At 41.0% G+C, this 24348-nt stretch overlaps 1 protein-coding gene and 1 pseudogene across 3 annotated transcripts in view; both read right to left on the bottom strand.

Annotated features, from left to right (window-relative positions):
* Positions 1–21315, bottom strand: part of ATRN (attractin) — a 113482-nt gene extending 92167 nt beyond the window's left edge. The window contains exon 1 of one of the 3 annotated variants that reach the window (XM_036419804.2): positions 20845–21315. In XM_036419804.2, the coding sequence (XP_036275697.1) occupies positions 20845–21230 (386 nt within the window). In that variant the 5' untranslated portion in view covers positions 21231–21315. The remainder of the gene's footprint in view (positions 1–20844) is intronic. The other 2 variants (XM_036419807.2, XM_036419806.2) reach the window with 2 other exon arrangements.
* LOC118708417 lies at positions 14972–15892 on the bottom strand (annotated as a pseudogene).
* Positions 21316–24348: the final 3033 nt, after the last annotated feature.

Below are 24348 nucleotides of genomic sequence, written 5' to 3'. Positions count from 1 at the left end.
GCCCTCCCCTACTGGCCTGATTGCCCACAACTGCCCTCCCCTGACAGCCATCTTGTGTCCACATGAGGGCGGCCATCTTTGACCACATAGGGCAGCCATCTTGTGTGTTGGAGTGATGGTCAATTTGCATATTACATCTTTATTATATAGGATATTTGATTATTTTATTGAATGCAAACTAAGTTTTATAAATATTATATGTTATAAATATATACAGCATAATTATATATGTAATATATTATCAGTGAATATATAAAAACTGTATAGATAACTTGAAATAATGATTGATGGTGTCAATCAATAGAACTTCAGAGCAGATTTATATTTGCTTCTAGCATGCAATAAATAACCTTGATCCAATCAGGGATTATGTTGATTTGGAAGCTAGGCTTTAGCCTTTGTGAGAGCTGACCTATTTTCAGTCAGCTTTAAGCATAGGGTGTAGCCTATCCTTCAGGTTTCTCAACTAAAAGCCTGGGGTGTTTTCCAGTGCCCCTCTTTCTTTGCAGGTCCTAACTTCCAATTTTGTCCCCGAAGTCTACATGATTACCAGAAACTCTGCTCAGAATCTCTGCTCAAAATCTCTGCCACAATTTTCTGCTCAACCTCCTAGCTGCACATTTCAAACCAGCCAATCACTCCATGAGAAAAGCTGTACCAAACGTTGATTGTACTACTCTGAGCTTTCCTTCTCACCAAAATTTTGATCTCTCAAGTCCTTGCTGTCTATCTTGATCACTCACCAAAGCCTTCAAACAGACTTAAAAATAAAAATAAAAAACTTCCCAGCTTTTCTAGTTCCTTTCAGCTAAAGTGTTGGGGGGGAGGGGGGGGGAGACAAAAAAAAAAAAAAAGCTATTCTACCACTGATAGAAACAGAAATTTCCCCAGTAACTTGTTTTATGATATGAAATATTATTGGGAATTATTTAGATAAAAGAATCAGGCACTAAAAGTGCTTAATGGTACCTAGGTTAGTTTCTAGAATTTTTCAGTAGAGAACTAGAAAACACACTTTTAAAAAAGAAAATACATCTCAAGTTCACACTAACATTTCCAACTCAAAGTTAGGACCCCAGAATTCTTACTCAACTTCTAATTCTACTCAACACACCAAACTCTAGTGCCCCAATCTATATATATAAAAAGCTAAGTGACCAACTGTTCATCGTCCGTCTGACCAATCAATCGTTACATATGATGCACACTGGCAATTTAAAAATAAACGCTAACTCATACATGTGTGATACAATAAAGCTCTCGCTGGCACCAATCACATAAGATTATATTAATTTTATAATACTATGTTATATATACTATTTTGACATGTTGGGTTTTTGTTGTTGTTGTTTTTGGCAGTAACGTAATTACTGCACAAATCTTTCTTCTAATTAATTTCCTTTCAATGTGCATGAGTCTGTGCACCGAGCCACTACTCCACTTGCTTTATCTTACACACCTCCAGAATAATAACACCAATATTACTAACAACTGTATGATTACTAAAGAGTATATGGTGTCTTTTTTTTTTTTCAGTTCTTTGTTCTTAGTGATATATCTCACCAGAAATAGTCAAATTACTATGTTTCAAAGTCACCTGAAATACTCTCTCTGTGCTTCAACCTCAAGCTTGATCATTTAGGTTCACTTTTTTCATTTTGCTTTTGATATTTAGACATTGTGCTTTTCTCTCATTTTAATTTATTTTTGTTTCATAATATGGTAAAGCATTTGCATGATTCTAAAACTCAATCCAGCCCTATCTGGTTTGACTCCGTGAATAGAACATCAGCCTGCAGACTGATAGGTCCCAGGTTTGATTCCAGTCAGACACATGCCCGGGTTGCAGGCTTGATCTCCAGTAGGGGGTGCAGGAGGCAGCCAATTAGTGATTCTCTCTCATCACTGATGCTTCTATCTCTTTCTCTCCCTCTAAGAAATCAATAAAAATATATTTAACTAAAATATCCACAAAACAAAGTATATTAAGAGTCTAAGTTCCATCCCTGCTTCTTCCACCACATTCCTTTCCTTAGAGAAACCATTTCTATTAGTTTTGGGGTCTATAACTATACTATACAACAATATTTGTGTATATATTTGCAGACACTCTTTCTCTGAAAAATGGTAGCATACAATATCACTGTTCTGCTCCTTGATTTTTCATTCAACAACATATTCTCGAGATGACCATACAGCATATATATAGTCCTTGTTCCTTTTTACAGCTACTCCATTTACAATACTCCATTATATAGACATACCATATTTTGTTTGACCAATCCTCTAGTGCTCTGGGCCTAGATTAAGCTGCAAATGAAATTTTTTTAATAATTTAAATTCACATAAGATTTTAAATGATCTCACTGTGATGCCCGGAAAAATAAAATGGTGGGTATTCTGTTTGGCCTTTGCTGTCACAGCTTAAAGCAAAGAAGGTAACTACATAAGCAAGAAACAAAATATACTAAGAAAGCCCCTACACAAACTACTGATACAGGGTGCTCAACAGGAGTACACATTAACATCAGCCACAGAGCTTTAAACAACACAAATGACAAAAAAATGGGGCCCCAATGCAAACCACTCTCTAGTGGAACTCAGCACTGCACTAGTGATTTTGAAGTTCATCAAATTATTTTAATAAATACTCCAAATTAAGAATAAATCATAACAGTCTTGGAATTTCTAGTAATTAAAGTAAGTAACTAAATTTTTGGCAAAATAATTCCACATTCCAAAGTCTCACCTTTAGTAAGAAATTTTTAATTCTAATTCCTTAAAATCAAAACCTAACGGGGGAAAAAAAATCTAACGAAAAATAGTCCCCCCAGTTCCCCCTGGCCGATGGATCAGTGGTTAGAGCTCCTCAGTGGTTAGAGCTCCAGCCCACCCACCAAAGGTCTCGGGTTTGATTCCTAGTCAGGGCATGTACCTGGGTTGCAGTTTGATTCCCAGCTCAGTCGGGGCACCTCCTGGAGATAACCTGTCGATGTGTCTCTCTCACATCAATGTTTCGCTCTCCCTCTCTCCTTCCCTCCCTCCTACTCTCTCTAAAAAAGCAATGGGGGGAAAAATCCTCAGGTGAGTATAACAACAATTTTTAAAAGTTCATGGAAATTTATTCATGCTAATAAGCTCTAAAATGTAACAGATTAAGCATATGTCCTAATTATTTTAAAAATAATAAATCTATAACTATTATAAATGATACAACATTACAACTGAATGCTGTGCACTTTAATGTTTAGGATATCCTACTATACCCATCCATGATAATAATTAAAAATAGAAAACACTTAAAAAATTAAAAATAGAACTTCTTCATTTAAAAAAAATAAAGCATCTACTTTGAAAGAGTCAATAAAAGGGATAATTCCTATGCTCAAACTCTAGGCTCTGTCCTTGGAGTTGGCCTGGATCCAGTTCTTATGATCCCTCTATAAGTAATCCTTATCTGCATTTATAGCTTCATCTATCATCTATTTGCTGATAACTGCCCATGCTACATTTCCAGCACAAAGCAAGACCCATGTTTCAGACTCATATTTCCTATGCCATAAATTTAAGTCACTGGTCCCCTTTTTTTGCCTCTTGCTTTTTTCACTACTTTGTCATCATCTACCTTAACTTTCAAAACTTATCAACTCTTCTTTTGCCTCACCCATTTATTCAGCCTACAAAACCACTCATTTCCCCCTTCTTCTATCCCCTTTGCCAATGCCAATGTCTACTTAAAGTTCTCCTCATCCAAGTTTGGTCTGCAACAACTAAGCCCAGCTCTGTGATCTGGCCAGATCTCTAAAGAGCCACATGTCATCTTCCTCAAAGGCTAATTTGATCACATCAAAACCTTCTTGGAAACCATTTCTTGCCTTAACACTGCATGAAAAGTCCATCACAATCCAATCCCAACTTCTTTCTCCTGATCCATCTCTGGCTGCTGCTCCCCAAACAAAGCAGCCCATATTGCAGCAATATCAAATGTCACTCTTTCCTCAACTCACCTGCCTGGAAGTCTCCAAGCATTAGCATATCCTGATTTCTCTGTTTAGACTTAACTTCCCATTCGTCCCTTCACCCTCCTTCGTTTTCCTCACCTAGTAAACTCCTAACCACCCTTTCAGATCTCAGTTCAAATTTACTTTGGAACTCTGGGAACTGTGCCCAATGTCTTTTGTACTGAGCTGAGTGTTGCCTTCTGTGTTGACTTACCATGTGGTCTGATTATCACTGACAGAGAGGAATATCTCTGCCCACTAGTCTGCCATGGTTTTTTAAAAGACATACATCATGTACTTTTTTCTCCACTGCCTAAAACATCATGGATGCCCACGAAATATTTGCTGCCTAATGAAGTTCCAACAAAGTTTTACAGCAACAAAAAATGTTGAGCTCTTATTATAAACAAAATTTACTACAAAAAAGTTCAGAATAAATTCCTATAATACATCCATGACAGTATGGAGAGAAGGGCATTTCGGAAAGTTAAGAACTGGAGGAGGAGCCTTTGTTTAAAACACCTGAACAATGACTCTACCCTATCACATCAGATAAAAAGGTACCTGTGAATGCCTAGTTTGGTTCAAGAAACAGGAGAGTTCAATAATTTAAATAAAGCCTTCCCTTAAGCAGCCATATAATGATAGTTATATTTTTCTACATAGCAATGAAAACTCAGAGAATAAAAGGGCAATACAGAACAAAAACTGGGAGTTCCAGAACCAACACAACTCAATCTGCAAAGAAGTTAGGAGCCAAAAACCTGGCTCGGACACAAGCTATATCTGGCTCTGCTCTGTGTGGTCTCTCGTTTCTTCTAGGTTTCTAGACACATCCTTAGCAAATAATTTGAGATACTAAATCTTATGGGGGAATACATCTTCCCATCAACTACAGCCCACCTGAAATAATAAAACAGCCCATTCTATCAGGCTTAAAATTTTGGTGTAACTTTTGTTAGTTTCTTCCTCTATTTTATTTCCTTCATCAAATGTATGACCAATTTATGATATAATTGCCATCAAAGACTTCCTTACATTCATTCCTTCGTCTCTAATTCCACTGCTACACTCTATTCCAAGTCCAAAGAATTCATAGTAGCCTTACTGCCAAAGATTTTGCAGCTTCTGTGAACGGCCCACAAAGTCTGCTTAGCATTCTACAGCCAGAACAACATTCCTAAAGGACCAGTGTCACCATGTTACTACCCTTGTCAAGTGTTTACAATGAATCTGCACAGACTATGGAATGAAGTTCAAACTCCTGATCGTGACATTCTGACTAAGAATGTCAATCCTCCCTCTTACTCTGACAAATCAGTTCCCATCACTGTCCCCCAAACACTCTATGCCCATTCTCACTTTTACTCATACCATATTCCTTATCTCTGCCTGGAAAGCAAACCCAGCCACCCACACATTTTCCCTACATAATATATGCTTTTGATCTTTCTTGTGTATCCAATAACCAAAATCTTTCCTAGGCCCTTGAATATTAGACCCAAAAGAGCACAAAATAGGATTCCATTCAATCAAGACCAATCCTGTTGTCAATCAACTCATTGTAACTACATTCCTTTCAAAGAATCCCTATAAATATATAGTAATGAAAGGAAAGAAAAAGCAATTAGTAAGGATAAGGAAACAGAAGCTAAAGGAAACTGACATTTAACTCCAACTCCTGCTAGCCATCTAACACCTTTTATTTGTGTATCACCTTATTAAACTTTTCAGAATTTTTTATGTTTATTTAAGAACTAGAGGCCCGGTGCAAAAAATTTGTGTGGGGGTCTAGGGGGAAGCAGTTCCTCAGCCCACTCAGCCCAGCCTGCACCCTCTAGCAATCCGGACCGTTGGCTCCTAACAGCTCACCTGCCTGGCTGCCTGATCACCCCTAACTGCTTGCCTGCCTGCTTGATCACCCCTAACCACTCGCATGCCTGCCTGATCACCCCAACCACTCGCATGCCTACATGATCACCCTTAACCACTTGCCTGCCTGCCTTATTGCTAACCCCTCTGCCTACCTGATGACCCCTAACCACTCGCCTGTCTGCTTGATTGCCCCTAACTGCCTCTGCCTTGACCCCTGCTGCAGCGGCTTTTTCCGGGACATCCGGAATGACATCCAGAAGGCTGTCTGGTCTAATTAGCATATTATGCTTTTATTATTTTAGATTTAAAGATATACACAATCTGGCTCCTACCTACAAATGGAAGGGGGAGGGAGAATACCAGCAGATTCTTAGCTAATATTTAGTGGTTAAATAGTTGAGATTTGACTAGTTTGGAGGAAAAGAAAAAAGAATGTGTAAGGAAAACACCCTGATTTTTGGCCTATGCCAGTGATCAGCAAACTCCTTAGTCAATAGAGCCAAATATCAACAGTACAACGATTGAAATTTCTTTTGAGAGTCAAATTTTTAAAACTTAAACTTCTTCTAAGGCCACTTCTTCAAAATACGCTCACCCAGGCTGTGGCATTTTGTGAAAGAGCCACACTCAAGGGGCCAAAAAGCCGCATGTGGTTCAAGAGCCGCAGTTTGCCAACCACGGGCCTATGCTGACAAGAATGAGAATTGAACAAGCTTGGAGTAAAAATCAAGAGTTCTAGTTCATAGTGTTTAGAGTCCTGGGACTAAGAACATCTGAATATAAAGTGTAGATAAGAAGAGGATTGGGTACAGATACACAGACAGTATGTCTTTAAGTACTCTACTTTCCAGAGGTCAGAAGAAGAAAGAGTTTGCAAATGAGCAAACAGTCAAGTATGGGGGTAAAATAGATAAGAAAAAGAACCATGAAGTATACAGATCAGAAATAAAGAAACAGTCACAATTTTTTGGCAGGAATCAAACCCTGAATCTTTGGTGCATCTGACAACACTCTAACCACTGAGAAACCTGGTCAGGGCTATCGGTTAGAATGTTAAATTGTGAGATAAAATTTAAAAAGCCAATCACTAGATCACTGCTGCGTATATAATCCCAGAATAAATATCCAGAATATATTAAGAACTCGTATAAATCAATAAAACGTAACAAAAAATACTAATAAGCAAAGGCAAGAAAAAGCAAATAAAAAAATCACTGGACAGTATTCATAATCCAGGGGGGGAAATTACCTGAGTGAATTAGAATAAAAATAATAACAAGCAAAAAAAAAAAAGAATAACATAAAGAAGACAAAACATCTATTTTAAAATGAATGAGAATGGTTACCAAACTACTATGGAATTTGAATTCTACTCAATAAATATTTTAAAGTAATATAATGGGCCTTTTTCAATAACTCTACAATATGCCAAAAATGATATTCTTTGCAACTATGTAAATACATTTTTATAATTGTATATATTAACTGCATGTCAACCTAAATGTATGCAAGGAAGTAAATAAAATTTTTAAATTATTTTGGAGGTGCTTCAAAAGTTTAAAAATCGCCGAAGCCGGTTTGGCTCAGTGGTAGAGCGTCAGTCTGCAGACTGAAAGGTCTCAGGTTCGATTCCGGTCAAGGGCATGTACCTTGGTTGCGGGCACATCCCTGGTAGGGGGTGTGTAAGAGGCAGCTGGTCTATGTTTCTCTCTCATTAATGTTTCTAGCTCTCTATCTGTCTCTCCCTTCCTCTCTGTAAAAAATCAATAAAATATATTTTTTTAAAAAGTTTAAAAATCACTACTCTAGAGAAAAATCATACATGCATCCACAAAGAGATATGTAAAGTGTGAATTACAGCAATTTGTAACAGCACACATTAGAAAAATCTAAATGAACATCAGCAGGACAATGAATGAATTGGAATTCTGTAATGAATATAGCTACAATCTAGCAAAACTACATTTATGAACATAAATATTAATCTTAAGAGCATTAAAAATGTATTTTGTGATAAGAAAAGCATGCTTACTTTTTACAAAGTTTGAAAAGCATGACCTTTTTTTGGAAACAACAGTGTACTGGTATGTGTGTATTTGCAGTAAAACTAGAAACATGCATGCAAGGGAAACAAAACACATCAACTTCATCATACTACCTATCTCTGGGGAAGGGGAAGGTAAACAGGATTAGGGAGCAATAACACAGGAACTTTGGTTGGTACGTATCCATAATATTCTATATTACATAACTCATATATTATTATGGAATAATAATAATATTATGAAGAAAATTTAGCAAAGCTAGGTTGCAGGTACAAAGATATTCATTTTATTATTTTTTATTTCTTCCGTAGGCTTGATATATTTTATATTAAAAGGAAGTTAAAGTCAGTCTACAGAGACTGAACCAGCAAGCCCATGATTGCTTTAAAGCAACCAATTACTTGGCCAGGGTTGCTCAATGTTGTTCAACCAGTGGTCCAAATGATGTTCCAAAAGAAAAGTATAAGACACAATGTTTAAATATGAGTCATCGGAGGGCAAAAAGTTAATCTCTAACAACAAATTTACCTCAATCTTAATATTAACTTGTCAAATCTAATCAAAATCCAGCTTTGCAAGATACCCTTTGCACTTCAAAAAACCCATTGTCAAAAGGGGAAAATATAGTGACAATTACAGCCAGATTGGCCTTTTTATTCCTTTTTTTTTGGGGGGGGGGGGGGAATACACACAGGAACGATGCTATTTGCAGAGAAATGTCTACAAATAGTTGATAACCACTATTATTTTATCATGTAAAAACAAAATATAAAAAAATTCTAAGAAATAACTTTTAAAACACAAATGAATGAATATCAAACAAAAGGAGAGGAAATTTGTCTAATATTATAGTACAGAGTCAAATTAAATCCCTACTTTAATATACACTGATCCCAAAATTAAATGCCATTTTTTATTTGTGTATAAATCGTGGTTTTTCTTACACATTAATTTAATATACATTAAATATGTACCACATGAAAAGGGAAAAGGGCAAATTTTTTATATTGTGAATGCCATTACAAATTATATTTAAAATATATGTAACGATCTTTAAAAAATTACTTTTTATTCTATTTAAAAGTATCTTATAAAAAACAGAATGCAGCCCTAGTTGGTGTGCTCAATGATCAGAGTACCAGCCCATGCACCAAAGGGTCTTGGGTTCAATTCCCGGTCAAGAGCATGCATCTCGGTTGTAGATTCAATCCCTGGCCCTGGTCAGAGCCCCAGCAGGAGACAACCAATCTATGTGTCTCTTTCACACTTATGTTTCTCTCTCCCTCTCTCTCTCTCTCTCTCTCCCTCTCTCTCTCTCTCTCTCTTACCACTCACTTACCCTTTTCTATCTCCATTTCACTTTCTCTCTCCCTCTCTCTCCCTGTCTCTCTCTCCCACCTACCCACCCACCCTTTTCTACCTCCATTTCACTTTCTCTCTCCCTCTCTCTCTCTCCCCCTCCACCCACCCACCGTGTTCTACCTCCATTTCATTTTCTCTAAAAATCAATGGAGCATTAGCTGGTTTGGCTCACTGGATAGAGCATTGGCCTATGGATTGAAGGGTCCCAGGTTGGATTCCAGTCAAGGTCACATGCCCGGGGTTGCAGGCTCAACGCCCACTAGGGGGCGTGCAGGAGGCAACCAGTCAATGATTCTCTCTCCTCTCTCTCCCTCTCCCTTCCTCTCTGAAATCAATAAAAATAAAAATAATAAAAATAAAAATCAATGGAAAAAATATCCTCAGGTGAGGATTAACAACAATAAGAAAAAACAGAGAATGTACTTTTTAGCCCTGGCTGGGTGGCTCAGTTGGTTGGAGCATTGTCCTATACACTGAAAGGTTGCAGGTTCCATTCCTGATTAGGGCACATACCTAGGGTTTGATACCATTAGTGAGGTACCCAATCACTGTTTCTGTCTCTCATTGATGTTTCTCTTTCTCGCTCTTTCCCTTTCTCGCTTTCTAAAAATCAATTAAAAATGAAAAAGAAAACATCCTTGAGTAAGGATTTAAAAAAAAAAAAGAAACAGGATTCATTTTTAAAGATTATCTTTTAATTTATAAGAGAGTCCATAAGAGTATACATTTTTCCGAAAGAATCTGTGAATCAAAAATATAGGAAACACTGATGAAGAGAGGTGACTTTTGTGTGTCTTAACAGCATCTGATAAAATTTCAGTCCCTAATAGTTAGAGATTTATTAATAAACAAATTAGAAAATTCTTAATTAGAATGCAAAAAGGACCAAGAGCGATTTTTAAATTCATTCAACTTACAATGTTATACAATGTTACAATGACTATACAATGTTAATCTCAAATTCTAAAAGAATAAACTCAGCCATCGCAAATTCAACCATGACTAAAATTAACTTCTATAAGTGAAAGATAGAGTTCTAGATGAGAAAACACGTAAATAAATAATTAGAGTTGGCCCAACAGGTGCGACTTAGCAGTAGGGCATTGACCAGGAACCAAGAGATTGCCCAATTTCTGTGGGCTTGACCCCTCAGACTGTGGGCTTGACCCCCCCAGTAGGGGTGTGCTGACAGATGATGTTCCTCTCTTTTCGATGTTTCTATCTCGCTTATTCCTCTCTCTTTCTCTCTCTCAAAAAAAATTTTTTTTCAATAAAAACATATTTTAAAAAATAAATAAACAGCTAGAGTTGAAGTTCACTCAAAATATAACTTGGAAAAACAAAAAAACGTAAAGAATTAAAAACTGAAAAAATAAAAATGAAAGCAGGCTTTCAAGTGCTAAAAGAAAAGCAGTTAAAAGGATATGACATCACTAAAACAAGGAGAAAGGGGGGAAAAAACAAGGCATATATAAGAAAGTCACCCTAAAGAGAAAAAAATAGAAAAAATGCTAATAGTAAAGAGCTAGTTTGAGAGAATAGGGAGAAAAAGAAAAATGGAAGGAAGAAAGTAATAAAATGAAGGATTAGAGTAGTACATAATATACTAGTAGGGAAGAGATGTGAGTCACTTTTGCTACAATGAATTTGGGAAAAAACAGAAATAGGAAACAAGTTTCACAACAGGTTAGTGACTGACAAATTTTCAGATACAATTATTCTGAAAAGTATTACAGTTTCATTTCAGTTTTAGAAATAAGATTGTGTGAAAGAGAAAACAGTATGATTTCATATTGTTCAGCCACAGTTCCAGTAACTATTTTTATATTTAATTCTCAAGATAAAGATAACCTACAAATTTACTGAATCAGTTAATCATAGTTAGAAAAAAAAATGTTTAGACCATATACATACTCTGCTTTTCTCCTACATGTTTCTCTGTCCACTATACTATAGTAAATTAAAAAATATATATATTTGCTCATCTTGGAAACCTTTTGCAGAGATAGAGTTTAAATGTCAGATATCTGCTTTGGGGCATATATTAAGACATTCATGCTCAACTTTATTTTTACTCAATAACCATATTTTTACCTTTTCAGATAAGTAAACTCTATCTTCCAGGAATCAACCAAAAACTTTAAATGTCTATTATGTAAGTATTTTATATAAAGTTAAGGATGTTCCCAATATAGCATAATTTCACACAATGAGCACAATTTGTTTGCTTCCTCCCATCATCCTCTCTGTTCCCCCATTACAAAATCAGGAAATGAATAACTGCCATTCAATGACTTAGCTCTACTAGACTGAAAGTCAACATAGGACAATCCTCACTGTAGTTAGTAATCTCAAAGAGCCAATATAATGCATTCCACCTAATGGGTCTCTCACAAATCCTTATAATGATTGAGTGAATTCCTAATAAACTGGGGATGAGCATTTTTGTTACTTATTATATTTTCTAGATCATTCCCAATTTTCATCATCAATACTTAGTATTCACTAAATGGAAGGTTCTATGAATACACAGCAATGTTACTGTTTTCACCTGCCTAGCACTGGCCTCACTTTCTGGTAACATAACATGTGTTTTCCTTTCTCCTTCCTTGCTCCCCTTTCTCAATTCATGCCATCTAATGAAGCTGAACTTCATCCTCCACTCCCAGAGCAGGTACTCAACCAGAAGATGCTAAGCTAGTTTGATTTAGCCTTCTTGAGAGTGAGGCTGGTAAAGAGCAGAACAAAGTAAAGGGATGGAGAAAGTGAGACCAACTGGTCTCCTGGATCCAACCACACATGAAGCCAACAATATACTATTGACTTTTCTGTCACATAAACCTGTAAATCTCACCTGACCAGTGTGGCTCGGTGGGTGAGCATCAATCTATGAACTAGGAGGATGCTCAGGTTGCAGGGTCAATCCCCAGTGTACAGGAGACAGCCAATCAATGATTCCCTCTCATCACCAATGTTTCTATTTCTCCTTTCCCTTCCTCTCTGAAATCCATAAAAACATATTAAAAACAAATTAAAAAAACAACAGTAAGTCTCTCATCTTTTTCTCTTAAGCTTGTATAAGATGGAAGTCTGTCACTAAAAGAACTTTGACAAAAAATCATACCCAATACAATTTACAAACAGAATGACAACTAATGAGCCCTCAACTATAAAACTTGCTTAACAGGGCTGAGGTACAGGGCAATGAGAACAGTCTCATCTCCAGCTGGTAGTTGGCAATCCCAGCTAAGCAGTATAAAAAAAAAACACACACACAAGCTACAACTATTGGCTATTGTAACTTATTGTTCAGATCATATCCCATCAAAATTGGAACATTGAGAGACTTGGTAGGGAAATATCAGGAATTTAGACCATGTTATCAACTGCAAAAGTATAAGACCCAAAGTCCTTGATATGAAAAATACAGACTTTCGTGATCTGTCCCTACATCCCTCTGCATGTTAGAAATTATTCTAAATTGTAAGGGACAGGAAATTCAACACTACCTGGCATAAGAAATGTAGCACCTCACGAAAATGAAAAATACATCTTCAGACAAGTCTTGATCCCAAGATTCAGAAAGTCATCAGGTCTCCAACTCCACTTCTCTGACATCCTCCCTCCTCTAGGAGTTGCTCGGACCTCGGGTGGGGTCCTATCACAACAGCAATGCTACTAGCTATAATAGTTCTAGGTTCCACATCCTCACCACAGAGAGGGCAGATGACAAAGCATCTGCTTCATAAACATCCACAGAGAGGCCTCTAGCAGGTTCTGAGATTCATTCTGATTGAGTCAGCTTAGATTACTGCCTACCTCAAAACAATCACTGCAGCCAGAGACTGGAATGAACTGATGGCTTAGCGAGGTCAAGGATGCACCCTGAACCTGAAGGTTTAGGAAAGGCAGAAGGAAAGCCATTATAACCTTCCAGTGCATCCATCACAAGTTATACTCTAACAACTACCTATGTTGAATTCTCTAAGTGTTGTGGTTTGAACTGTGTCTCCACACAAAAAAATTATTTTGAAGTCCTAACCCTAAGTACCTGTGAATGTGACCTTATGTACAAACGGTCTTTACAGCTGTAACTCAAGTTACTAGCAAAATGTACTCAAGCCATATATCCAATTAAGACTGGCATCCTTATAAGAAGAAAAGACACACAGAGAGAATGTCATAAGAATGAAATGATAGAGGCAGACACTGAAATGATGTACCTACGTGCCAAGAAATGCGCAGGATTGCTGGCAATTCCAGAAACTAAGAGGAAGGCAAGGAACAGATTCTCCCTTATTCAGTGAGAGTATGGCCCCGGCAAGACTTCCATTTCCGATTTCTGACCTCCAGAACTGTGCAATCCAATTTCTGTTCTTTTAAGCCACCCATTTTGTAAAACTTTGTCACCACAAACCTAGGAAACTAATACCCTAATAAGTATTTGACAGTTCATAATTCTGTCTTTGCACAAGCTCTTTGCTCCTTCTGAAATGCCCTTCTCCCCCACTATTCATGTTTCACTATTCACACTAAGCTTCTCAGATCTATCCAAAATGTCTTCTTCTCTGTATACCTTCCATCAGAGCCCTCAGAAAGTTAGTTTCTCCACCACACATTAACCCTGCACCACATCCTGCCTGTATTTTTATTATTAGTTTCTGATTGCCTATGCACTTAGCTGTCTTTTCAGAATTATGAGCTCTCCAATGAGAAAGGAGGGCATGATTTATATGCTCAAGGCATGCATATAACCTAATACATAATAAACATTAATTCAGTAGCTATCCATGAATTAAATGGGTTGGTAACTCATCTCAAAAGAAGATAAAACAGTTCTCTCTGAAATTAAAAAAAATTAAAAGAAAAAGAAGATAAACAGGTATGATTTTGGAGAATTTGCTATTATAGATTATAGAGAACTGAAGATGGGCCTTGGGGTAGAATCTACATAAGTAGAGAAGAATGTGGGGGCAAAGAGGTGGAATAGTGCTGAATTAATACAGGAAAACTATAAAGTGGAAGAATTTGTTTAAGAAAAAAGAAGTGTATAGGATAATGGGCGCCTTCTGCTGACAGTCAATTTACAGTTAAGAGGAGTGGGAAAAAAAGAGGTTTAGATAGTGGCACATATTTTCAGGGGATTATGTGACAAAGTGTAGAATAGACTTTGGAGGTGCAAGAGACCAGTCAGGGTTTAACAGAGGCAGGTTGGCAATGAGGTGAAGGACCATGCAGATGTACTCAGGTTACTAGTTACACTAGAATGGCAACAGGAGAAATGGAAAGGAACAAATTTCTAAGATTTTGGAAAAGAGAGAATAAACAGAAAGAGCAATGAGTTATTCCTAATATTTACTGTTGTTTATCTAAAGTCAGATTTGCTTCTGATATAAGAAAGTGCAAAGAAAAAGACTACTATTTCAATGAGGATAAGAAGTTTGGTCTGCCGGGACCGGTTTGGCTCAATGGATAGAGCGTCGGCTTGGGGACTGAAGGGTCCCGGGTTCGATTCCGGTCAAGGGCATGTACCTTGGTTGCGGGCATATCCCCGGTGAGGGGTGTGCAAGAGGCAGCTGTTCGATGACTCTCTCTCATCGATGTTTCTAACTCTCTATCTCTCTCCCTTCCTCTCTGTATAAAATCAATAAAATATATTAAAAAAAAAAAAAAAAAAAAAAAAAAGAAGTTTGGTCTTAGACATGGCTCATTCTGAGGTGACATTAAAACATCCCAATAAAGATGCCCAGCAAATAGTAGAAAATAAGACAATGAAGTTTAGGAGAAAGAGAAGGACAAAAGATATATGGCAGTAATATAGGCAAAAATGACTTTTGAGGGACAGTTTTATAACTTTATTCTAAAATCAGCAGTTAGTTCTCAACCATACTAACTGCAGATTTTTTAAAGTGGTGATAGGTACTTAGGTAACCAACATACAGAGCTTGTTTGGTGAATCTTCATCCTCATTATATTTTCTGGACAACCACACCTGAGTACAGTATGGGACATTTCTTATTCCTTTGGCCCAAATAGCTTTGTTAAACCTGCTGTCAATGTGTACATCTAGAGTCCCCATCTCCTTCATGGTAAATTTCCCAACTCTTTAAGCCTGAGGGGTACACTTCTTAAAACCCACTCTATGGGTAGTCTTGCGAATATTGATAGTATGTTCTCTGATCACTACCTTGTTGATGGCAGAACGGTCCTCCTTCTACTCTCCACCCTTCTTTATGGGAGCCATTCTGCCAGGCCCAAGTTGGAAAAGAAGCTCAAGGTGATTCTCAAAGGATTTAGGTCAGCCCTTCCAAAGAATGTTCATAAAAGGTGACTGGACTCAGAAAAAAATGAGAGGCCAAATGGTACAATGGAAAGCATGGGTTTGGGAATTAGACAAGGCCTGAGTACAAACCACAATTGTTTATAAGTTGGGCAAATAATTTGAATTTATATTCATCTATGAAATGGGATACCTTCAATCTAAGGATTATAAGGAATAATTCCTAAAAGGTACTTAATACAACACCTGGAAAAAATGGATGCTAGACATATGGTAACAGCTGCTGCTGTGTCTACTACTAGTAGTTACTGTATATGCCGGGCACAAAACAGATCAAACAGATCTATCTATCTATACTAATAAAAGGGCAATATGCTAATTAGACCGGGAGACCTTCCAGACGTCCTTCTGGACAAAGCCAAGGTGGGGGAGCTGAGGCAGAGTTGGTTAGGGCCAATCAGGCCAGGAGGGTAATCAGGCTGGCGGGGGGAGGAGGAGGGAGAGACAGTTGGGAGCAAGCATTCTAGCAGTGGGGGGCAATTGGGGGCAAGCAGGCCGACAGTGGGGGGAAATTGGGGGTGAGCAGGCCAGCAGGCAGAGTGGTTAGGGGTGATCAGGCAGGTGAGCGGTTAGGAGCCAGTGGTCCCAGATTGCAAGATCCCGTGGGATTGGGCCTAAACCAGTAATCAGACATCCCCCAAGGGGTCCCAGATTGGAGAGGGTACAGGCTGGGCTGAGGGACACACACACGCACACACACCCCTGCACAAATTTTGTGCACTGAGCCACTAGTATCCTATCAATATATTATAAAGATCTAATATGCAAATGGTCATTACACCGTGAAACTAACAACTGACCACGTAGTAACAACTGGATCACGGATCAGCAGGAGGGTGAGGCAGCGAGCTACAAGTGGACAGTGGAGAACTACAGGAGGGGGAAGGGCAGCAAGCTATGGGGGCGCAGGGGAGCTACAAGAGGGCAGGACAACAGGTGGACATACAACATACATCCAATATGTATGTATGTATGTTGTCCAGCTACAGGAGGACAGCAGTGAGCTATTAGCAAGCTACTAGCACACAGATTCATGCTCAGGGCTACTACTATATATATATATATATATATATATATATATATATATATATATATATATGACTAAGCAATCAAATGACCGGTTGACAATTCACTATGATGCACACTGACCACCAGGGGGCAAAGGCTCAACACAAGAGCTACCCCCTGGTGGTCAGTGCACTCCCACAGTGGGAGCACCACTCAGCTGACTAATGGGCGCCAGGCGCAGGGCTCACAGCTGGCCGCCGCAGCCTGGAGACCACAGCAGAGAGAAAGGGGGCCTACCAACCAGTGGCAGCAGGCATAGCAGGGCTGAGATAAGCAGGAGCAGCAGACAGCGTTGGACTGCAAGGTTCAGCCTGATCCCCATAGGCCACGCCAAGGGACCCCACCATTGCGCGAACCTGTGCACCAGGCCTCTACTGTTAAATTACTGCCTACTTCTTTTTCTTCTACAGAAGGTAACTCAACATCATGGGTAACTGCAAGGCTCCAATTCACTACGTTATTCTATTCTATCCTCCCAAAAGTTTTGTATAGCAAGAACTTTAAAAAGTTAAATGTAGCCGAAACCGGTTTGGCTCAGTGGTAGAGCGTCAGTCTGCAGACTGAAAGGTCCCAGGTTCGATTCCGGTCCAGGGCATGTACATTGGTTGCTGGCACATCCCCAGTAGGGGGTGTGCAAGAGGCAGCTGGTCGATGTTTCTCTCTCATCGACGTTTCTAGCTCTCTATCTCTCTCCCTTCCTCTCTGTAAAATATCAATAAAATATATTACAAAAAAAAGTTAAATGCATATTAATTTCATAAATGGACTTAATATCTTTATTCTCTAACTTGATATTTATTCTCCTAAGAAATATTTCTATGGTGATGACACAAGTAGAAAAAAAAAGTCACTAAATTATAAAAATTCACATAAAAATGAATGAAAGTGGTACTGCTTTAGAAATCATCCACCAAAGATTCCATCGTTATTTTTATTACAATGGCACCATTAACTTTATTCTCTGCAATTAATCATTTTTGTAGTATCTTTCATTTGGGGGGAAAAAAATCAAGTGATATTCTAACTACAACCACACAAAAATCAAATTTTATTTGTCAGAGTTGTCCTGAAGATTAAATGAAACAATGTATAAGAAAATGCTTGATCAGGTCCCTGGCATTTAATATGCACTTAGTGATAACTTCAGTAAAATCTAATCCTCTTATTATCCTACATTCCTTTCAATTAATGAAAGAGTCCTTATAATAGCAATTATAATATGGGATTTATGGAACTAAAAAGCTTTAAAACAAAAACAAAAAAACACCACCACCAACTTGATGCCAATACAAACCAGAAAGGTGTCCATTTTTATGTGTCTCAGTTTAACAACAAGTAGGTTTATCAGTTAAATCAAGATACATACCACTATAATCAAAGCCAGTACTTCACTCTTCCCCTAAAAATTACCCTTCAACTAAAACTTAAAAAGTTTTTTTAAAGGTCAGAGATATAAGTTTCTCTTACTTTCATTTCTAAAGATGCAAATGCCATAAGCACACAAAATATAATAAAATTATCAAGGCCAATGTCAAAGGAAAGGACACTGATACCAGCTCAAACTGGCTCAAATGGAGTGTCCACAATAACCAGGGGTGCTGCTTCACTCAAGTGTGACACCATCCGAGACAGCCAGTGTCAGGACTGCCTATTCCCCATAACAAGTGATTCTTCTCTAATCCTCTGGACTTTCTATGTGAACCCTCAGATCTGCTCTATCTCCCTGGCAATCTCCTTCATCTATATTAAGTAGACTAGGAGAACTTCTGGGAGACCAGCCAGGGAGGGCAGTTGAGGGCCATGAGGCCAGCAGGGGAGGATAGTTGGGTGATCAAGCCAGCAGGGGGGAAGAGGGGGGCAGTTGGGGGGCGGGAAGGCCAGCAGGCAGAGTTGTTAGGGGCAATTAGGCAGGCAGGCAAGTGAGTGGTTAGGAGCTAGTAGTCCTGGACTCCTGGGATCGGGCCTAAACTGCAGCCAGACATCCCCTGAGGGGTCCCATATTGGAGGCCAGGCTGAGGTACATCTCCCTCCCGCCACCACCACCCCCCCACACAAATTTCATGCACCAGGCAGCTAGTATATAGATAACACCAATGCTTACACCTGTCCTACCAGTTGGATACCCTGAAAGCATCTTAGTGTGTGCAAAATTAAACATTTCAGATCCGTTCCTCCTATGCCCCTGTGTTTCTTAATGGTATCACTATCTTCCCTATAGCCCAAGATAGAATCTAGTTTTCTTCCCCTCAGCATCCCCCCTCTTCCCAAAAGCAAATCAGTTTCCAAGAAAGATCTGTCATTTATCTCTACAATACCACTTAGGACCTATTTCATATTCTACTGATTACTGCTGTCCTAACCCACACTAACTGTTCCCACCTGGTGGCCCACCATCGCTTATGCTTAAAGTGAGTCCACCTACTCTGTACAGACTGATCTTGCTATGCATCTCCCTCCCCACACTACAGTCCCCCGCTGCCTACCACGGCATGCCAGGTTTTCAGAACTTGAAAGAACTTTCTTCTGATCGGACCACTCATTCACTTGATCTTGGAAGCTCCCCAAAATCAAAATGCTCTAGCCTCACTTTCAAGGCCATTACAATTTAAAAAGCCTATAACGTCATGAAAACAAGACCATTCTACTCTTCACAGGCTAAAAGTCAAAATTCTCAACCCAATCAACAGGGACCCACATGGCCTGGCCCCTGCCTACCTTCCCAGTCTTGCCAGATTCCAACTCAAAGTCACTTATTCAATCGCTAAACTTAACATTCCGAACTAAGTCAGGTCCTCTCTTTGTCCCCTGCTCTTCATTTCCATGGCCTTAGGCAAAATACTAAGTTGATTATTGGATAAGTCTCTTCTTTCAATTATACATTTACTTGTTAACAGCCTGATACCTGACTAGAATGTAAGATCCATGAAAGCAGTGACCCTGTCTAGCTTGTTTTTCGTATTTCCTCACTCCTCCACATCTGAGATCAAAAGTGTTCAATAAAGCCCTGGCCGGGTGGCTCCACTGGTGGGAGCGTCGTCCCATACACCAAATGTTTCAGGTTGGATTCCAAGTCAGGGCACATACCTAGGCTGTGGGCTCCATCTCTAGTTGGGATACAGACAGGAGGCAACCAATCAATGTTGCTCACATTGATGTTTCTCTCTCTCTCACCCTTCCTCTATCTTTCTAAAATCCATAAAAACATATCCTCCCGCGAGGATTTTTTTTTTTTAAATGTTCAATAGACATCTATCAACGGCATGCGGGGCTCTCTAGCTCCCCTATGACTAGGGTTACTTGTGTACATATCTTGTTCTTGCTATATTCCCTGTGAACTAGGCCAAAGTTTGGCTAATCTATTTGTGTGCATTATCTGGAAATCCTTGCACAACTGAAGCAAATAAAAGATAACTAGTAATTAATTAATGAGTGATCTCTCCAAGAGGTACTGCCCTGAACCAGGCCGACTCAGAACTCCATATTCCCCAGAAATCAGGGCAAACAGGAACCTCCTTCAATGCCCTGACCGACAGACCCTCTTTCAATCTGCGGCTTCCAGGGAGCTTCAAAGGGCTAATTTCCTCACTTTCCTTTAGCCAACAATCATCGATTCTTCTCTCTCTAATACCTCGCAATCCTACCCTTTCAACCTCAAGCCAACAAATCACTCCCAAGGCCCTCTTTTTTTCAGAGTGCCTCGTCTATCCAGCAGTCGGGGAACTAACTCATCAGGCCCTAGGGAACAAGGGCATGTTCAAACCAAGTGTTTAAGTAAGACTGGCTCTCCCCTTTTCCCCTTTCCTTTCACACCTCGTTTATCCGAAAGAGGCCCATTTTCAGAGACAGGCTTTGATACATTTTGGGACCCTAAGCTTTTTTTTCCTTCCCCCAGGTGGCTCGCCGCACCCAAACCCCTTTGGGGTGCGCCCCACTTCTGCCTCGAACCTTGTCATCGCCCAGGACAGGAAGACCCCAGGCCACACAGACGACGATCTCCCCGGGAGCAAATGGTCCTCAGACACCGTGGGGGGCGGCCCCACCTCCTCACTTTCTGTCTGGCACCCACCTCGGGCCTGCAGCCGTCTGGAGCCCCCCTTTAGCCTTCAACCCCTGGCTGGGCCCGGCCCTCCCACACCGCCTTCCACTCACTCACCTGAAGCGGCCCCCGCAGTGCTGGCACTGCTCGCCCACCCAGCCGGCGGGGCAGATGCACTGGCCGGTGCCAGGGTTGCAGCGGCCGCCGTTGACACACGGCCGGTCGCACTCCTTGGCCTCGGTGGCGACCGAGCCCGACACCACGGCCGCCGCCGCCGCGGCCTCGGCAGCCCCGGGCAGCAGCAGCAGGGGCGGGAGCAGCAGCAGCAGCAGCAGGCGCGGGAGGCGCAGCCCGGCCCCCAGCCCCGGTCCCCCGGCTCCGGCTGCGACCCTGTCGCGGAGCGGCCCGCCGCCGTCCCTGCCCGTGGTCGCTGTCGTCGTCGTCGCCGCCGCCGCCGTCCGCCTCCTCAGCCTTGCCTCAGTCGTCGCCGCCGCCGCCACCATCTTCCCGGGGCTGAGACGGCGCCCCGAGAACACATACACACGGCTCGGCCGGCTCCGCTGCGCCTGGCCTCGCGGGGCGGGGCTCCGCGGACGGTGGCTCCCGCGGCCCATCCTGAGGGCGGAGCCGGGCCGCGCGGCCGGCGCGAGCACGCGTGCGTGAGTGGGCGCCCAAGTCTCAGGCGGTCGCGCCCCGAGCTCCCGACCGCGCGCGACCTACGCTGAGTCTGCGGATCCCGGGAACCCCCCAGCACCCACCCCGGGGGCCGGGTACCGGGTACCGGGTACGAAGGCCCCCTAGCGGGCTGGTTTCTGCGCTTCGCCCTGGAAGGCGGCCGCGGGGTAGCAGCCCTGAAGCTGGGGTGGGGGTGGGGGTGGGGTTGCCCCCTTCCCTGCTGCCCGGGAGCCGGCCGAGCTGCTGGCCCAGCCGGGCCGGCGGGAGCGCGACCCTCTCGCGGAGCCCGCGGAGCCCGTCATCGCTCTGTCCCAACTCTAACTGCGGGGTGAAAAGGGCGTAGGAGGCCGCGTCGTGGTGCTGTGGCCTCTGCTTTCTCCTCTGGGAAACAGGGACGACGAAATAACACGCGTGTTAGGTACCTAGTGCGCAGACTGTGCTCCGTGCACGCTTAATAGACTAAACGAGTACACACACAGCCTAACCGTTTCCTTTGATTCAGGCTGATCCAGAAGCAAACCGGACCCCCTTCTGTGGAGAAAAATTGGGGTTATCTTATTCCCCATTATTTGCCCTCCAATCATCCCTGAAGAGTGGGCAGCATAAAATGAGGAGTAGAAGCACCCTCAGCCAGCGCAAGTTTCCTTGTAGACCCCTTCTTATCAGTTTATTATTTTGATGGTCCCCCTATGAAACATGCTTCCTGGCAGTATAACATGTGTGGTCCCTGACCTTGGAATCGACGACCTTTGTCTCAGCCAATAGAAGAAGGTGGCAGAAGTGGCCATGAGCCGGTTACAGATCTGAGCTTTAAGAGCTCCTGGCAATCTTGATGATGAGCTCTTGATAATTCTGAGCTGCTCCCCTGCCCCCTCTTCTACTTTGCTATAGAGAGATGATATTGAGGAAAAGTAGGGACCCAGTTAACACCAAGAACTGAAACCCCAGACACATGAACCTGCCAGATCCATCCCAACTGAGTGGCCAGCCATTGAGGGAAGAAGCCAACTGGATTGTTCTTCATAACCTAGGACAGAGACAAGTCCTTCCTCCTATGCCTTCTCCAAAATCCTAAGAAATGATAATAAAGTGGCTGCTGTTTTAAGCCTCTGTGTTTTAGAGAGGTTTGTTACTCAGCAATAGATAACCAGAAGTGAAATCAGACTTGCCTTCACTCCCCACAGCAAAACTGAAACCCAGGCTGTGAACTTTCACATTATTTTACCAAACACTCATGGATAACCAAATGGTTTGGCTACACAGAAGAGAAATACAGCTGCCCTTGAACCTTGCTTGACGCAGCAAACGTTCTCTTTCTTGCTTCCTTAATCTCCTCCCTCCTCTTGTTCTTTTTCCTTGGCCTCCAAACGTCCTCAAATTATCTTTTCCTTAAAACAAAATCTAACCTTGACCTATGAAGGGAAGTATTACTATCTTCTTTCTCATTTATTATTGCTGTCAAAGAGTTTCCTACATTTCCTATCTTTGTGGTATATTAAAGTTAGTTGCAAATTCTTTAACACTCCTTCCATGGAGAAATGGGGCCTAATCACCCCCTCCCAATTCCTTGAATCTGGACTGGCCTTAGTGTTTGCTTAACCAATAGACTAACTGATAGTGCTAGGACTTCTGAGTCGAGGTCATACAAAGTCTTGCAGCTTCCTTCTCAGTGTCTTGGAACACTTGGCTCTGGGGAAATCCAGCTGCCAGAAAAGAAGTTCAGCTACTTATTCTGAGACTGCCATATTGTGAGGAAGCCAACCCCAGCCTCAACTATTTGAGTCTTCCCAGTTGAGACCCCAGATACTTTTGAAGCAGGGAAGTATCATCTCTGCTGAACCCACCACAAATTACAGATTTGAGCAAAATAAATAAGTGTACTTGTTTCAGCCTCTAAGTTTTGGGACAGTTTGAAGCAGCAGTAGATTACCAAGTTACTCTGTAACTTGCTTCCTGCAAAGACAGAAATAAATGTAAACTTAGATTAAGAATGGTGAAATAATTATGTATACATTTTTAATGTACAATAAGTCATATATAAAATACAAAGTGGGTTCTGATCTTATTGGCCAGTTGTACCTGCTCCTGATGGAAGAAGTCACTGCAGCTCCAGAAGTATTTCTGTTGGACTCTTGCTTTATCATTAAGGTTTTGTGGCTTTTCTAACTGAAATTCCATGCCACCTTCTTCTCTACCGTACTAGTCTTTATCAGGGTGGCCACTTCCAGGTCCTAGAAACTTTAATGCCAATAGCAAAGTATTTTCTAGCCTTCAATCTGGAACTGCTCTAAGTCCAGACTCTAAATAAGAGTCTTCACCAACTGCATGGCCAAGGAGGTTTGCATGCACTATGATAGTTTGAAAGTACCTCTGCCAATGTGTGTGTGTGTGTGTGTGTGTGTGTGTGTGTGTGTGTTTTAATCCTCAAAGATATGTCTTTATTGATTTTACATACATAGAAACATTGATCAGTTGCCTCCCATATGTGCCCCAACTGGGTATTGAACCTGAACCTAGGTATGTCCCCTGACAGGAAATTCAACCCACAACTTTTTTGGTGTATGGGATGATACGCCAACCATCTGAGTCACAGGGCTGTGTGTGTGTGTGTTTGTGTATGTATGTGTGTTGTTTACTCAAGAAAAGCATTCTCTCTGTGAGGCCCTTTTACATAGAATCTCTCTGATTCTATGTAATCATTTTTTCTCTTTGCTTGCATCATCTCAAGGTCATGGACATGGGTGGGTTTTATAATCCTTGGTTTTTACTCAGGCAGTGTCTTAGGTCAGTTTCTCTAGAAGCCTGACACAGGGTTTGAGTGCATACTTTATTGGGAGTGCTCTCAGGAGACAGGCAATGAGGAAAGCAGGACAGAGCAGGAAAGGCAGCTAAGCAAGGCTGTGGCCTTATCTGGAGTTTAGCTTCAGCCTGATCCTATGGAGATCC

Source organism: Pipistrellus kuhlii, unplaced genomic scaffold (genome assembly GCF_014108245.1).
Source record: "Pipistrellus kuhlii isolate mPipKuh1 unplaced genomic scaffold, mPipKuh1.p scaffold_m20_p_6, whole genome shotgun sequence".
NCBI classification, from domain to species: Eukaryota; Metazoa; Chordata; class Mammalia; order Chiroptera; family Vespertilionidae; genus Pipistrellus; species Pipistrellus kuhlii.
The sequence above is the reverse complement of the archived record's forward strand: the minus strand, read 5'-3'. Positions and strand labels throughout refer to the sequence as shown.